Here is a 17,135-nt window from a genome sequence, read left to right as displayed (position 1 = left end):
GAGAAGCTTATTAAATTTAGCTAGAAAGTAGAAATAACTCGGGCAAACGGAATATAAAAACTAAAAAATACTTCAAAGCTTCTTAGCTCATAATATGAAATGCTAGATCCAACGAAATTGGATTTGTATAGCAACAATTTGTGGATAGTAACTTGTTTTCGCACATTGCAAACATCTTGAACCTAGTCATTCAAAGACTTCCAATAGAACTCATGAATTATATCATCAACTTTATCCATAAGAGATTCACAAAAAGTATCTTAATTAATCCATACAGGTAATGTAAAGATGGACATTGGGGAATTGAAAAGCCTGTATACCAACAAAATGTTAAGAACCCCCCTCATTTGGGGGAATGGTATCCGGTGCAGCAAGTGGATCTTCTTCTTCTCCAGTTTCAGGTTGTTGCTCGGAGGGAGGGGGTTGTTCTTCATTTTCATTGTTCTCAGGATGGAAATTGATGGGGAACTTAGTGACCCTTGGTTTATCAGATAAGATGTTCCTTTGAACCCTATCTGTTAAAACCTTGGTTGGAGGTTCCTCTCTGAGCTGCTCGTCGTCATAGTCATTGTTGACATAGTAGCCAACACGAATGAACTCTTGACCCAAATAAGAGCAGGTGAGTAGAAGCACTGTAACACCAATGATATCTTCTTCACGAATCTTGGATGGGTCTGGTGGATCTGCCTGTTATAAAAAGAGAAGAGAATTGTTAAGGTTGAATATTATATATATTTATTTATAAGAAGTGGCAACAGAATTGATAAAGGAGATGATTGCCTGTAAAACAAAGCGATAGTTTCCAACATTGACAGGACCAACAAGGACACTCTCCAATAACTGGTCATAAGTCTCATCCTCAGCAGATCCAACATAGATGAGCTTCCATTCCAAATCTATGACAAGAGCATATGTTGTCACAACAATGGAGTAAACCCTATTTTGACCCAAATTGACATGATAGTCCACATTTTACTTTATTTTACAAAATATAGTTAGATTAGATTAGATTACATGGGGGAGTAGAACAACCTAAACCCTAAAATAAAAACAAGAAAAGAGGATTGGTGCCCTAAATAACTAACAAAATTAGGTCAAATTTGGGAACAGAAACAAGATCTGAAAAGAAAAACCCTAAACCCTAACCTAACAGAGCGAAAACGAAAACGAAAATTGAAGATCTAAAGCAAGATAAATGAAGAAATGAATTAGGTTAGAAAAGTAGTAGAGTAAAGAGAAACGATACCATCTTTGAGAGCGGCCAAACACTCATAGGAAATCTCGAACTGAAAGGGATTGAGAAACGAAGCTGGATTGTCGAGGACCGTCACGTTCGTGATATTCACCGCGCTCATCCTCCTCCTCCTTCTTCTTCTTCTTCTTCTTCTCGAATCTTCTTCGCAACACTCTTTCTTCTACTTATTCAATTCAAAAAGAGGGAAAGGGGACGAAAATGAAAACAAGAGAGGGCAATGAAATGTGTTGGCGGGAGGGAGTAACTCACCTACGAATCACACCCCACACCAAATTTCCTTAATTATCCTCACTCTATCACTAATTTTGTAGGGTAATTGGTCTTAATAACCTTCTCTTTTTTATGTTCCCTCTAAAATTTACTTTGTCTATTCTAAATCATATGATCTTTATATCTATATACTTCTCTATGTATGTACTACTCCTATAAAAAGAAATGTCCCTCGAATTTACCATTTTACCCCTATAAAGGGTAATTTGGTAAATTATTAATTGGTTGAGTTTTTTTTAAGATTGGCTCATGAATTTCCATTTTTGCCCCTAACCAATTTTTTTAATTATTTTCTAATTTTAACTATTTTTAAATTTTTTCTCCCAAATTCAATAGCTTCTATATTGCCGTTGTGGGAGATTAAGGTATCGTTTGACCCGACTTTTTTCAAACTTCTCTACATTTTTAAGGAGAAATTAGGTCAAACACAATATCAATTAAATACTTACTAAAAAAAGAACATTTTTTGAACGTATAAAATTGAATGGAATCAGCTTTGACCAGAAGCTGTTGAATGTCACTTTAAAAAACTATTTCTCGACAATTTATTTCACAAACACCTATTTTCAACTCACGCTGGAACCTTTTCTTTATTTTTTAATATTATATTTCAATATTTTTTTTCTTCCATTTAACTTTATTTTTTTCAACCGTTCCATTTAGTTTAATCTTTTTTTCAAAGAAATTGTATTATCTTTTTATCACTTATATATTTAATTTCAATATCCTTTAATCATCACAACCTCACAAATATCCTAACCAATTTTTTTTTAATAACTTTTAATTATTTTCCATTTTTTATATTTTTAACTATTTTTCAATTTTTTTCTCCCAAATTCAGTTGCTTCTACATTGTCGTTGTGAAAGATTAATGTATCTTTTGACCCGACTTTTTTTAACTATTAAGTGTGTGTAGAGGAAAGACGAAGAAATGTGTTTTTTGTTTTAATTGACTGCATAGCTATTGATGAAGTAACATGATTAGTTTAGATCCAATGGTTATTATTAAGTCATCTCATCTCTCATAATAACCACTCCTCTCATTTGATATGCCCTATATATATATATTGCACCTCTATATTGTAACAAACTATGCATATCTTTTTCTTATTCAAAAAAACTAAACATATGTTCACAAACAAATATAATATCATATAATATAAATTCCAACATTTATAATAGTAATTTTTTTTAAAAGAAATCACCGGGCTTCTTCATGAGATTGTCAAGACAATACCAATTGGGACTAGAAAAAAACTGTGTACGAACATTGTGTTGAAAGATAAAATGTATTATTTTCTAATTTGTCAACATAAGATGATAGGATTTTGTATAAGTTTGATAATGACCTGATAATTTACCATCTATTTACCTTGAGTTCTTTGCTTCCATTTTATAGTCAATGGCAACCCAAATATATGTAACAATTGGTCAGGTTCGAGGCTGCTCATCAACCTACATTATCCGGTTGTTGAGAAGTTTAAGACTTAGTAAGTTTGCATTATGATTTCACAATACAGTGTTAGAGTAAATTATTATTTCACACTCTGAATTGATTGTTTTTTGACCATGTTTCTTGAATTGTTGTTGTGACCTTAACACTTCTCAAGCTCAAAGTCAAAGCATCAGTCAGAACTAAAGTCACAATTTGGCTTCTTCTCAATGTACTTCGTACAACGATTTTTCCAATATGTCTCAGGTTAGGCCAATTGTTGAATTTATAAACTTAGTCAAGGTCTGCTTTTTTTTATGCACAAACATGCTTTGAATTTTTTACGCACAAATTAAAAATACATATTGCATTAATATTTATTTCATGTGCATAATTTGTGTTAGGATACATATTGCATCACTATTTGAAAAGCAACTAAATTCAATCCTAACCAGTTTGGATGATATTATGAGAGTTGCATCAAATGTTCGAAGACATCATTGTCAAATGGTGCTAGCTATAAATTCACATGCGGGAGCGATGCTTAATTTCCATCTGTTTCAACAATGTTAATTTGTCAACGGGGTTCATATAATGCACATGAATGCATTTTTCTAGCCTTTTCAGGAAGATAATAGGAAGATAAATTAGAAGTCATGATACATTTTCTTTAGCTTAAAATAAGTTATGCTACCTTTCTTTTATAAATTATATGTAACTATATTCGCATACGTCTTATCCATGTTAATATGCATTAGACTAATATTGTTGTTATTTCCCTGTTTAGCATTTCACAAACGAGGTGTCAAGAACAATTCTAAAAGGAAAGCGCAAAACAATCACTCTCATTGATGACCAGACACAAAGAAAATATAAGTGTCGCCTCATTACCGCTGAAAGAGAAAGCTATGAAAAATACTTGGGTGGACAGTGGTTCAATTTCTGCAAAGAACGTGCGATGGAAGAAGGTGGTAAGCTTATCTTTGATCTCGAAAAGTCACCGAAGAACTTGCATGTTCGAGTTGTTCCAAAGTAGATCTTTGCTGCTGAACTATTTGAACTTCTACTATTTTGACGCATCGCTTTGAACTGTAATCGTAAACTATCTTGACTTTGGGATGCCATTTGTTCTTTTCATTTTGTCTGATGTAAATATTGGCAAAAATCCCTTTTTGGTTAGTCTATGACACTTGCAGTTTTTTTTATAAACCTAACTATTATGTAACGTTAATCTGCACATTGTTGGTTACTTCATTGATTCCAATTAGTATCAAGTTAATTATAATGTTGTTTTCCTAATCTCTTGAACAAAATAAAACATGTTCTTTTCCTACAACAAATCTTTATATGCTTTGGTAAATGTTTTAGAAATGTACTTATATATAACATCTAATTAACACTACAATTTGTTTTGTACCTAGCACTTCCCAAATGAGATATCAAGGACATTTCTAAAAGGAACAGGGAAAAAATTCACACTCATCGACAAACAAACTCAAAAAAGGTATAAGTGTCACTTGATAACGGCAAAGAGAGCAAGTTACGAAAAATACTTAGGCGGTCAATGGTTCAACTTTTGCCGAGAATATATGTTAGAGGTAGGTGATAGCTAATTTTTTATCTAAAGAAGCCACCTAAAAATATGCACGTTCAAGTCGTTCCCAAATAAAGATTTGGTGTTCATGATCCGCACTTTCAACAGATCACCTTAACTCTAATCCTAGACAAGATTATCTTCACTCACCAATGTTACTTCTTTGTTTGATTTCATCTTATGTAAATATGGGTATCAATCCTTTTTTGGTAACTCTACAACAACAACACTCTTTTTTATAATTTTGGATAATATGTAATCATAATTCACACATCATTGGTTCCTTTTTGGTTCCAATTGTTTTCATCCTAAATATTATGTCAATTCCTAATCTCATAAACTGATTATATGATCTCTAAATCAGCCCATGCATATTTTATGATGAATCACAATATTCCGTCGTTTTAAAATCTTTTCTTTCGAAGAATTTTTTTTATGTCGTGATTATCTAAGGTTATTATTTTACCTTAGATAAACATTAAATGTAAAAGTGTGGAGGGAAAAATTAGGTTAAAATTAGAGCTGACATTTTGCATAAATTAAATCTAGGGTTAATATAGTAAAGTCATGCAGAAAAATAGGTTAAATCTAGGGTTAATATTGCGTCACGGGTTAACATTTAGAAATAAGAGATGACATTTTGCATAAATTAAATCTAGGGTTAATATAGTAAAGTCACACGAAAAAATTAGGTTAAATCTAGGGTTAATATTGCGTCACGGGTTAACATTTAGAAATAAGAGATGCCATTTTGCATAAATTAAATCTAAGGTTAATATAATTAAAGAGAAAAATTAGGAGCGATTTGTTTATTTTGATTTTCCTAACAATTAACGTTAACATTTTGATTAAATTAAACAGGGTTAATTAAATAGGCTTAATACAGTAAAATTAAGCAAAGAAGTTAGGTTAAATATAGGGCAAAATTTTGCGTTCGGGTTAACTTTAAGAAATAAAATAGGTTATGTATAGCAAGACGGGTTAACATTTATAAGCAAGATATTATGTTAAGTATAGCGAGACGTGTAACACCCCGACTTCCCAACAATTATATTAATAATAAAATCAGAGTTAAATCATCAACGGAGTGTTACACTGCCTTTCAAAATTTCTTAAATAGAATATAAAACTATTTAATAAAACATCATTCATAAACGACAATAATTCGCAGCGGAAAATATCTTTCAATGTTAAAACAACTTCCAATAACACCTTGGCACATGGCCTCAACAAAATAACTTTAAAGATTAAATCAACATCAACAGGTTCATAATGATACATAAGGAATGAAAACATGACAACAATTTTCCATCCCGTTATGTATCAGAGCCCTAAGACACTTGAGCCACCACTTCTAATAAGCTTCAATACCTGCAAGTTACCCATACGAAGGGCAACAATTCCAAGCAGAAGGGGTGAGATTCACAAACAATAATAGTAGATATATAAATCATCAACTTAATTAAATAACATAATTAGCAGCATATATTCAACAATAATATTCATACTTCTTCATCTTTAGAAACACTTACTAAATCAACCAACGACGACAACAACAACTCAATCAACAACAACAACAATAACTCACTCAACGACAACCACAATTACAACAACTCCATCTACAACAACGACAACAACACAATCAATCGACAACGACCTCAACTACGACAAATTCTCCATCAACAACAACGACAACAACAACATCAAGGTAGCACCATTTCCATCGTGTTGAATGACTAAGCATTCCGGGGCATAAGCCCTCCACGGTTGAATGACAAAGCATTTCAGGGCATAAGCCCTCAACAGTTTCCTAATCATGAAAAGACTCGACTTGTGTATATCAACATACAACTCAACTACGACAACGACAACATAGGCAACGACAACGACAACGACTGTGCATAATAACTTATGACTTACTCCCCAACTTGGTCAACATCAACAACCTATGACTCCGTTACTTGGAACGACAACTTGCAACCTTACAACCTGAACCAACATCTTGTATAATCCAATTGAATGCATTTATGCATAAACCAACAATCAGCAGCAAATCATATTCAATCAACAGCAACATATAATAATAAGCAGCGAGACAACAACGATAATAACCATCATATACAACAAGTAGGACTCATATCAACATCTTTCATAATATATAACTATCTCCTCATTTGTTCATCAACCTAAGTCGACGTCATTAAACATTATAAACATCCTCTCTGAATCCCCGTATAATCAAGAATAACTTCTCTCCTACCTCAAAGGTCTACTCATAACATGGGTTAAATACTTTTAAACACCTTAATTGAACTCATATTACTTCTAGTTTTGAGTCTTGGAATTATCCCATAAGTTTTGGGTTAACTTAAAAAGGGTTATGCTGAATTTTCATAAGATTTCAGTAAGACCTCCTTGGAGTATTTTCATGATAACTCAAAAACCAAAAATCATTTTCACGTCAAACCAAAGCCATTGGAAAGCTAACAAAATTATCTACAACTTTCATGTTCACACCAAAGGCCAATTCAAAATAGAAACCTGTGAAAAAGACGCAAGAACATAAAACAGGGTATGTTGTCACTGGGCAATTTCGCTAATGGCGAAAAGTGAGCTAATAGCGAAATAGTTATAGGGAGTTTCGCTAATAGTGAACTCCTAGCGAGTTTTTCCCTTGCTGTTACGATTTCTGCACAATTTTCACCCAAAAAAACCAAATTTCATCAACCCAAACCCCAAATTTGATAGGAAACTTAACCTATGATTATTCTACAACCTGAACATCAATTCTTAACACAATTGCCATGGTTTCTACACTTTTCAATCCAAGAATCATACTCCCAAAACCTAACCCCCAATTCCCAATTTCAACTAGAACTATTCTAAACCAAAATCAGAATTATATAACCATTATCATTGAGAGATAGTCTCACCCTTACCTTGAATTGATGAACAAATCTCTACAAAAATCAGATTCTCCCCTCTTGGCTCTTCTCCTAGCTTTCTCTTGGTTTTCTCCCAAAACTGATGTACGTGAAACTGTTTCTTTCTGACTTCTCCCTTTTTCTTAACTCCCCACTTATTTCAATTTAATTCCCCAATTAATTCTATTAATTATTAATTAACCCCACAACTCCAATAATTACTAATTCCCACTTATTCTATTAAATAGTAAAATAACTCATTTAATAAAATATAACACACCACATAATAATATAAAATCATATATAAAAATCATATAAAGGACTTTAAATCAACTAAAAATAATTAAATAAAATTGGGGCGTTACAAGACGGGTTAACTGTTATTCCTTTCCAAAAAAACAGCATATAATTGGGAACATCATTTTATTTTACTTTAGATAAACATTAAATGCAAAAGTGTGAAGGGAAAAATTAGGTTAAAATTAGAGATGACATTTTGCATAAATTAAATCTAGGGTTAAATAGTAAAGTCACGCGAAAAAATAGGTTATATCTAGGGTTAATATTGCGTCACGGATTAACATTTAGAAATAAGAGATAACATTTTGCATAAATTAAATCTAGGGTTAATATAGTAAAGTCACACGAAAAAATTAGGTTAAATTTAGGGTTAATATTGTGTCACGGGTTAACATTTAAAAATAAGAGATGACATTTTGCATAAATTAAACCTAGGGTTAATATAGTAAAGTTACACGAAAAAATAAGGTTAAATCCAGGGTAAATATTGCGTCACGGGTTAACGTTTATAAATAAGAGATGACATTTTGCATAAATTAAATCTAGGGTTAGTATAATTTGTTTAGTAAAATTAAGGAGAAAAATTAGAAGCGATTTGTTTATTTTAATTTCCCTAACAATTAACCTTAACATTTTGATTAAATTAAATAGGGTTAATAGTAAAATTAAGCAAAGAAGTTAGGTTAAATCTAGGGCAAAATTTTGCGTTCGGGTTAACTTTAAGGAATAAGAGATTACAATAGCTGTTATGTTATTTTTTATGTAGTGTTTTAGGCTTTGTGTTGCAAAATTTTGGTTTACGCAGATTTTATTTTCACATTTATAAAGGACAACAATTTTCCGTAATTTATAAGATTTCCCCTTCGGAGCTAAATTTTTAAAAAATACGTTATTCAACCCGTACGAAGCACAGGTTTGTAACTAGTTATGAAGAAAAAAAATGTTTTTAATTATATGTCATTTTAAGATATCAATGAATCATTAATGTTTATTTTCCAATCATGCTTTTTATTATTTTTTACTTGTTCATTTTCCAATTCTTTTAATTTATGTTTTCCATATCATTAGTGAAGAATATATTTGTAAATAACTAATAATTACTCTTTCTTATACAACATTAACCACATTTTGTTTGGAAAATGCTAACCGATACCCTCCAGAGCATTGATTAAGGATACTAAAAAGAGAAATCTTATAGTAATTAATGTGCTAAGAATTGTGTAATTAATTCATAAAAAGTTTAAAAGATTTCCTTTTTTAGTAATGTTTTCCTTTTATATTGAGGTAACATTTTTCGTCCTTTATTTTTTTCTTGGTTTAATCTTTTATGTTATAAAATATCAAAACCGTATAATTTTTATGAGATTTTTCAATGAAAATTGGGCTATATGTTTGTATGACGAGGATTTGAGTTTGTTTATGAGTTTGATGAAAAAAATTAAGTTTTTTTTAATGATTTTTTTATAGAAAAAAATGATAACAATGTTGACATTTTATAACGTAAAAGATTAAATCAGAAAAAATAAATAAATAAATTACGAAAGTCTTACCTAAATTAAGTTAATAGACGAATTGTGTAATTTTGTCAAATATTTTTTATTTATAACATTATTTTTGAAGTTTTTATTGACCAAAAAATTATATTAATTCATTAACATTTAAGTACATTAGAAACAACACACAAATTCAACATTGTTGAAAACGAAAAAAAAAATGATAAGTTTACAAACTAGCTTGAAACGTTCAAATTAGCGATATAAAATTGCAAAATATCCATGATATTGCATTCATGAAGAGTTCATAAAAATATGGAGAATATATTTATTTTGATTACGATATTTTTTACACACACCCTCCATGTTTTTCCATGGACTCCTTTATTCATGCAATATCATGGATGCAATGCAATCCTGCAATATTCATGGACTACTTTACCATTGCAAACTTACTAGGTACAATATTTAATTTTTTTGAAAAATGGTACAATATTTGATATTATGCGAACTTTGTATTCTTGGTACTAGTTTATAGTAATAATTTGAAGAGGTAAAGCTTTGTATGAACGAGTTTTCTCAATTTATACATACAAGATGAATTTGATGCAATAAAAAAGCAATTTCATTTGTTGTGGTTTTTCGAACAAGTCATCGCATTGTTTTCTTTGGGTTTGTAAACGCGACTTATCGTACTTTGAATGACAATTATTTATTTTGTTAAATTTAAACGTCATGGTTGATTGACTTGTTAAATTATGGCTTATTTGTATGTCTTTTGAAAGGACGAGTCTCTGATACCTTTTATTGCTTTGCAATAGCACACATAAGTTCGTGCACATAAATTCCCTATGTTAGTTGCATTGCATCCTTGTTTATTATTTATAAAATATAAACATACATGAATTCCAATTTATTTTAGGGAAATGATAAGGACACTTGATAAGAAGTCTAATGATAAAATTTTATGTTAAAAATTGTGCATTCATTACATTAAAACTTAATTTCTGAAACGTAAACTGGAATTTGATTCCAAAATTCATTTTGTTGGTATTTTGAAACTTAGATTCCCAATTTCGTACAATCAGCCTGCAGTGGGCAGGGCAAAGAGGCGCTAGATGGCACAACACCATTACACCACCCCGCGAACCGTGAAGACCAATTTCTAGGAATCATTTTAAATTTATCAAATTAGGAAGGCAACCAAACACTGCAGTAAAGCCTTTTTGCCGGCACAACCTGTTAATGTAGCTATATTACATGATTCACTAAATCTTGCCGAAATTGCATCTATGTTTAGTAAAGTCAAGCCTATGATGGGATTTCACCTATTCCTCTTATTGTCGTAGTAGCTTTAACTCTCAAAACCAAGCACCAAAGTTTGAATTTGATCAAATTCCTAGAACTTTTGTTTCCTTTGAGATGCTAGAAAAGAGAGAACAGGAGTTTTCTATGTGTTATGATGAACTTTTTTCCCCTAGGCAACAGCTGAAACATAGGAGGTTTAGTGATGGAAAAAGATGAGCCCCGTCAATACATTTTTAAAAATTTACATTGATAAGTTGTTGAAAAATTATTAAAAAGACGTATTTAAATATGTGAACTTAAAAAGATAGAGACAATTGTATGCATAAACAAATGGTCAAGAAGTTATTTATTTTATAATCTATTTTGAAATGTTGAACATATAATGTTTTTGTTAGTAAGATTGCAATTTTTTTTATAGATGTTGATTTTTGTGGTAGATATTTTGCATGATGTTGATTTAATATATGTTTTGTGAGTTGTGTCTTTTCGTTTATATTTGTGGGTAATGCTAACCAGTGACCTTTTTTTTTTTTTTTTGAAAATTCGGTATCCGATCCAATAATCGACTAATTCAAGGGGACTAATCCCACCGGCACCGCCCACTAACAAGCTTTGTATGGACCTAGCCCATCAAAATTGGCACCAGAGGGAATCGAACCTGAAACCTCTGAAGGAGCAAACTCTAAGATTCCAAGCCAACCACTATGCCAACCCCAAATGGGTTCTAACCAGTGACCCTTAACACGTTAAAGAAATAAAATAAAACATTTACATTGAAAACATCATCTTTTACACTTATAAGACTTTGACCATATAAGTTTTAATTTAAGATATTCATACTATATTTGTTTCTTTAACTGTTGTTCAGATATTTTCCTATCTTTTTTGGTGTATGAGAAAAGAGAATAACTTTGTTTTTTTTAAGAAGAAAGAATAACTGTTACCTACACTATATATAAAGAAAATAATATTACCTATATCTCTAAATATAAGACCCTTTGACAAAATCATGGGAATTAAGAAAGTTGATTTTTGCATTATTTGTTTTTGATTATTATGATTTTTACAATTTTATCCTTTATGATAGTTAGTTTATGTTTTCAACATGTTATTTATTGTTGATTGAAGTAAAAGATGTATTATAAACAGGGGTATGTTCGTAAAAAAATAATTAATGTAGTTGAAATAGCTAAAGTGTCTTGTAAAAAAGGACAAAAATATTCTCAAAAGAGTCTTATAATTAGAAACAGAGAAGTAGTATGTTTTGCCACTTTTGAGCTGATTTTTTTCAATACAAATAGCACATATATTAAACATGGTCTTGTACCTCATTTGAGAATCAATCAATATTTCAACAATTATCTTCTCTCTAAAACTCTCATAACACTATTCTCACATGATTTCTCTTTTGTATCGAATTCTATTCTAAATCATTAGAATTCCTACATTGAGACTTAGATTTTATTGGTTTGTCCATAGAATCCATTTTTACCGTCTAAATTGGTATCACGAGCCTTCGATCTTGTGTGATTATGGCTGCCAAATACAAATTAATGAAGACTTTGAGTGTTCTTGAAGTGGAAGAAAAAATGGAAATGAGTGTATGTTTCTTATGTGATGAGCCTCTTACTTTGAATCATTTTCAATTATAAAGCATAAGAATGTTAAGATAGTAACGAGGGATATTGATGAAGAAACTACGGAATCTGAAGAATACAAAGAGCGTTTTGCTGTTAAAAACAGAGATGTATAGGTAAAAAAAGGGCGTAAAAACATTTCTTCAACATATGATTTAAGATCTTTAGAAATAAGTTTATTCATGAAAATAAAATTTGATTAGGAAAATAATAGTAGTCTATCATATTTATAATTTTTTGCAGGAGTGTCATTTTCGGTGGTAATACAATTCCTAAGAAATTACTAAGTAATATGACTAGGAATAAAATATTTCCTGCCCAAAGACCATCTAAAGATGCTGGCAATCAATGTAGCCCTTGCTTTTGCTATGAGGAGCCTAGCAATGCACGTTTCATCGACCTAGAATATTGCCGGTGCTACCAAAAGATTTCCTTCCTTTGCCATGCATGTTAGACTTACAATATTGTGTTGTCAATCCCAGTTGAGAGCACCCTTTCCAAGCAATCAATTAAAACCAACTTCCTACTTCGTCAGCTCTCAATACTCATAAGCCGAAGGTACATCATGCAGTGGATGACCCTTCCGATTTCTTTCCATTACTTTTCGTGCAAGGGATACTTGCTTGCCAACAACAAAGATAAATGCCTTGCCCTGTCCCCTGGCACCTCTGGCTGTTCTTCCAACACGCCGTACATATTCACTTGGATCACGTGGATAGTCAAAAAGTATTACATGATCCACTCTAGTGAAGTCAATTCCCCGTGAAGCTCTGTTACAAGTTGTCACAATGAATTATTTGTAACACGCAAACGTAATTACAAAACAAGTTAAAGTTAAACAAGAAACAAGAGAAAGACGGTGTTTTGAACAGAACAGCCATAACTAGCGAGATAAACAGATGAATACCTGTCCGTGCAAACCATAAACTGGGACAGTTCTTTTGGTGGAGAACGTGTAAACTCTTTCATACTAGCAAGCCGCGATTCTTGTGTCATGGCAGCATGGAAAGGTAGAACTTGCATGCGAATTCCCTTTCTATCAAAACGGTTTAATGCATTTTCAACTTTTCTGCATGTTTCAATCTGCAATTTATTTTTTGAGAATTATACCAAAATAAAAAGTAGCAGTAATCAATAATATAAATATATAAGTCCTGAGAGTTCAGAATTACTTTGTTGCAGAAAACAATAGTTCTTGGGACGCGATTCTTCTCCGCAAGCTGCAGAAGAGCAGCTTTCTTGTTCAAAAATGCTGTGTCGAGAGTTTTTTCTTGTCCATCTTCCCCACTACAATCTACTATTATCTGAACAAACAAGAAAATAATCAGCAGACCCACTTACACAGCAGCTGATTATTCAAAACAGTGATGCAGAATTCAGTTTTATTGCAAATATTAATTTGAAATTAAGTGGTCATTACTGGTCACTGAATCCAGCATGGACACCAAAATACCCCAGCAATTTAAGAATATATTACAGGTCTACTATACCATTTTCATAATTGTTACCAACTGTACTGCCACTGCCATACACAATGATATGTATAAAGGTTGAGAGTAAATTACAATTCAATTTAAATCTCATGTGGGAGACAAAAGGAGTTAGCCAAATGTTTTCTCATATCACAACAACAAGCCCAGACAGCAAATTTAGGGAATACAATTTCAAATGTTCTGTCCTAAGATGAATAAAATAGAAAGAAAGAGAATTCACAAGTGAAACCTGACCTCTTCAAGGCGAGAATTTATTCGATGCATACTAGGTCCCATGACCATTTCACAATCAGGAAAAACTTCAACCAGTTTGCTGTAAACATTTTTTGGTAAAGTAGCAGTTACAAATAAATATTGTGTGTCCACCGGTGAAGAACTAATCAAGCATTGAAGAGCCTTTTCGAAGTCCTCATCGCCAAAGAGGATATCAACCTCATCCAAGACAGCACTACAACATAATAATTATTGTTGTTAAGATAAATTAAATCATTGGTGCGGAAGCATAAAGATATACGAATAGATATATACGCAATACGGAAGGAATTGAAGAAAGAGCATGGAAGTCTAGTAGTAATTTGTATTGATTTATGAGGAAAATGGTATTGTATCAAAATAGAAAATATAAGTTAGAATAGATATCCACAGTTCCCAAATGTTGAATCCTAATACTAATATGATTACAGGGCAGTTGCAAAATCAATTTTGATATAGAAAATTTATGGCAGTGACAGCAAATGAATGAGAAAAAGAAATCAATTTATAAAAAATGGTAAATGACAATAAACAAAAATGCAGTAGTATTGAGGTATAGTTACCATGTTAGATTTGTTAAGTGCAAGAAGCCTTGGTTGATGAGGAAGAGAAAACGGCCAGGTGTAGCTATTAAGACATCAACGCCCTGGTTTAAAGTATCGAGTTGAGTTTTTTGTCGGAAGCCACCAGTGACAAGCATAGATTTGAATGGAACAACACCAGATTTAGAGATTGATCGACAATTATGGAAGACCTGAGAAGCTAACTCAGCAGTGGGTGCGAGTATAAGAAGAGTAGGAGATTGTGAAGATGATTTATGAAGTCCTTGTAGTTCTTGTTGTCTGAGACGTTGAATGATTGGTACAAGATAAGCTAATGTCTTTCCAGAACCACTCTGGTCAGCAATGATACAAGACTTACCGGCAATAACAGGAGGAAATGACATGGCCTGTATGTTGGAAGGGCGAGTTAAAGAGAGGTTATGGAGAGATTCAATCATGAAATCAGCGCATCCAATGCCTTTAAATGATTTTAGACTGAAAAAGTTGGTGTCCTCCGAAGCCAACGCCAATGATTTACTGCTAACCCTATTGTCTCCCCATCCAACTCTCGAATGAGTGTGTTGTTGTTGTTGTTGTTGTTGTTGTCGTCGTGTTGTTGCAGTTGCAGATGCAGAATTGTCTTCATCTTCATCTTCTGGTTGTAGTAGTTGTTTGCGTTTTGTGGTGTTTTGCTTGGTTCTGTGGATGAGAGCATTCACTTTCTCAACTTTTAGTCTTCCGAAACTCGTGGTTTTGTCTTTCGAATTAGAAGAAACGAAGAAGACAAACTGTTTAGTGGGTCTTCTGGGTCTCACTCCAACTCCGATGCCAAACAGCAACGCTTTACCACAAACACCTTGCGCAACCACCACCATTTTCATTCTCACTCCCTCCCCTCCTCTTTCAATTTCCAACAAGATAAGGAAGCCCCTCTTTTTCTAATTTCATTTTTTAACCCAATTCCAATTATTCTTTGTTTATTTTCTTTTTCTTTTAAGGAGAAAATTATTCTTTCTTTTATATCTATTTAACTTTTTCGATTATCTTTTTTAAACAAATCACACCCAATTGCTTCCGCACAACTCCAAATAAAAACTATTTCCACACACATAAAATTACACATTATTTAGTCATTTTAAAAAATACATTATTTAATTCTTATTCTGTCTAAACCTTGTGATCACACAAAATTTCTTCCGCACATGAAGTCTTCACAATGATACCAACCATTTGAGCACATTATTTAACACACATCTTAAAAAATTATTAAATGTATTATATGTATGTATTTTTCTTTATTAAATTATTACGAAAAATTCACAATGATACCAACCATTTGAGCATATTATCTAAAGGAGAAAATGCTAACAACACTCACTTTTAAACACTCTCTTTAACACTTATTCTATTATTGGATAAAATCAATGTATACTCCACCACTTTATGTGAGTATTAGAGAGAATGTTTAAAAAAGAGTGTTGTTAGCATTACTCTTATCTCCTACGAGCAAATGACATGCTTAATGAGAGAATTCACTTTCCTGGTGTTTTGTTTTTTTTTTTTGGTTTTGTTTTTCCTAGGATCAAATAGCTAAAACTCAACTAATCCATGGTAGGAAAATTTATGCTTTCCATGCTAAATGTTAAGAGAATTGTTGTTGACATATATGCATTGGTTGAGAAACACGAGTAATTTATTCAAATGTCCATTGACAGTTAACTGCCGAATTATGGAACCGGCTGCAGTTAATTACCGAGAAAACTGCCGAGGAAACCTCAAACCTGTTATTTTATTTTATTTTTGACAAAAACCATAAATTATCATTAATAATATTTATTGATTTTGGTACATCTCAAACAATTACAGTAATATACTTGTATATAAAAAATATATATATAGAAGTTGTCACAGAAAAAGTTACTCATTACTTTAGAATACCTGCAAATACCAACTTTTTCTTTGTAAATTACAGTTGTCTCATAAGTTGTCAACCAAATGGTTATTCAAATAACACTCTTCTAAAATTATTATGATCCCGACAATTGGTTTTTCGATAAATGATTATTAGGTCACTCACACTATCCTTTGAAGGTGGCATTTCACATGGGAAGTTTAATCCTTTCCCACCATGGGAAAGTTGGATTTAATGATTAGATTAAGTGAAGAACATATTCTTAACATGCTCCCTCGACACTAGATTTTTCTTCCAACAATTTAAAAATTCTGAAAATTAATTTTCAGAAATTAAAAAAATACAGATAATTTTTTTTAAAAATTCTACAATTCATTTATTGAATGTTAATTTTTTTTTTTTAAAAATGAAAAAAAAAATTGTTCTAAATTTTCCAGAATTTTATTTTCTTAGAAAAATAAAAAACTTTAATTTCAAAATATTTTTTTTAGGATTTTTATTTTATTTTTCAGAATATCTTATTTTATTATGAAATTAAAAAAATATTCTTTTTAGAAAAATAAAAACTTATCTTAGTTTCCAAAATTTTATTTTTCAAAAAAAAATTCTAACATTCAACAAATGAATTACAGAATTTAAAAAAAAATTATCTTAATTTTTTTATATTTTTTCGATTTTTTTAATTTCTAAAAATTAATTTTCAGAATTTTTAAATTATTGGAA

At 31.4% G+C, this 17,135-nt stretch overlaps 2 protein-coding genes across 2 annotated transcripts; both read right to left on the bottom strand.

Moving 5' to 3' along the window:
* Positions 1 to 54: 54 nt before the first annotated feature.
* On the bottom strand, positions 55 to 1,589 carry LOC11429307 (histone chaperone ASF1B). Its single transcript, XM_003604020.4, has 3 exons — positions 1,247 to 1,589; positions 781 to 896; positions 55 to 687 (listed from the first exon to the last, which is right to left on the bottom strand). Exons 1-3 carry the CDS (start codon positions 1,353 to 1,355, stop codon positions 331 to 333), a joined length of 582 nt encoding a protein of 193 aa, XP_003604068.1. The 5' UTR covers positions 1,356 to 1,589; the 3' UTR covers positions 55 to 330.
* A 10,823-nt stretch (positions 1,590 to 12,412) lies between these two features.
* LOC11414319 (DEAD-box ATP-dependent RNA helicase 50) lies at positions 12,413 to 15,490 on the bottom strand. The gene is made up of 5 exons (XM_003604017.4): positions 14,522 to 15,490; positions 13,941 to 14,154; positions 13,386 to 13,517; positions 13,121 to 13,296; positions 12,413 to 12,983 (listed from the first exon to the last, which is right to left on the bottom strand). The coding sequence occupies exons 1-5, from the start codon at positions 15,379 to 15,381 to the stop codon at positions 12,752 to 12,754; spliced, it is 1,614 nt and encodes a 537-aa protein (XP_003604065.2). The 5' UTR covers positions 15,382 to 15,490; the 3' UTR covers positions 12,413 to 12,751.
* Between the last annotated feature and the right edge of the window lie 1,645 nt (positions 15,491 to 17,135).

This window comes from Medicago truncatula, chromosome 3, assembly GCF_003473485.1.
Source record: "Medicago truncatula cultivar Jemalong A17 chromosome 3, MtrunA17r5.0-ANR, whole genome shotgun sequence".
NCBI lineage: Eukaryota > Viridiplantae > Streptophyta > Magnoliopsida > Fabales > Fabaceae > Medicago > Medicago truncatula.
The sequence above is the reverse complement of the archived record's forward strand: the minus strand, read 5'-3'. Positions and strand labels throughout refer to the sequence as shown.

Excerpts from the sequence above, each read along its gene's own strand:
- LOC11429307 (XM_003604020.4), bottom strand. The coding sequence starts at position 1,355 with ATGAGCGCGGTGAATATCACGAACGTGACGGTCCTCGACAATCCAGCT. Across the intron at positions 897-1,246 it reads TTTGGCCGCTCTCAAAGATG|ATTTGGAATGGAAGCTCATC; the intron begins GTATCGTTTCTC and ends CTCTTGTCATAG. Across the intron at positions 688-780 it reads ACTATCGCTTTGTTTTACAG|GCAGATCCACCAGACCCATC; the intron begins GCAATCATCTCC and ends TTTTTATAACAG.
- LOC11414319 (XM_003604017.4), bottom strand. The coding sequence starts at position 15,381 with ATGAAAATGGTGGTGGTTGCGCAAGGTGTTTGTGGTAAAGCGTTGCTG. Across the intron at positions 13,518-13,940 it reads TAAATTCTCGCCTTGAAGAG|ATAATAGTAGATTGTAGTGG; the intron begins GTCAGGTTTCAC and ends TTGTTTGTTCAG. Across the intron at positions 13,297-13,385 it reads CTATTGTTTTCTGCAACAAA|ATTGAAACATGCAGAAAAGT; the intron begins GTAATTCTGAAC and ends AATAAATTGCAG.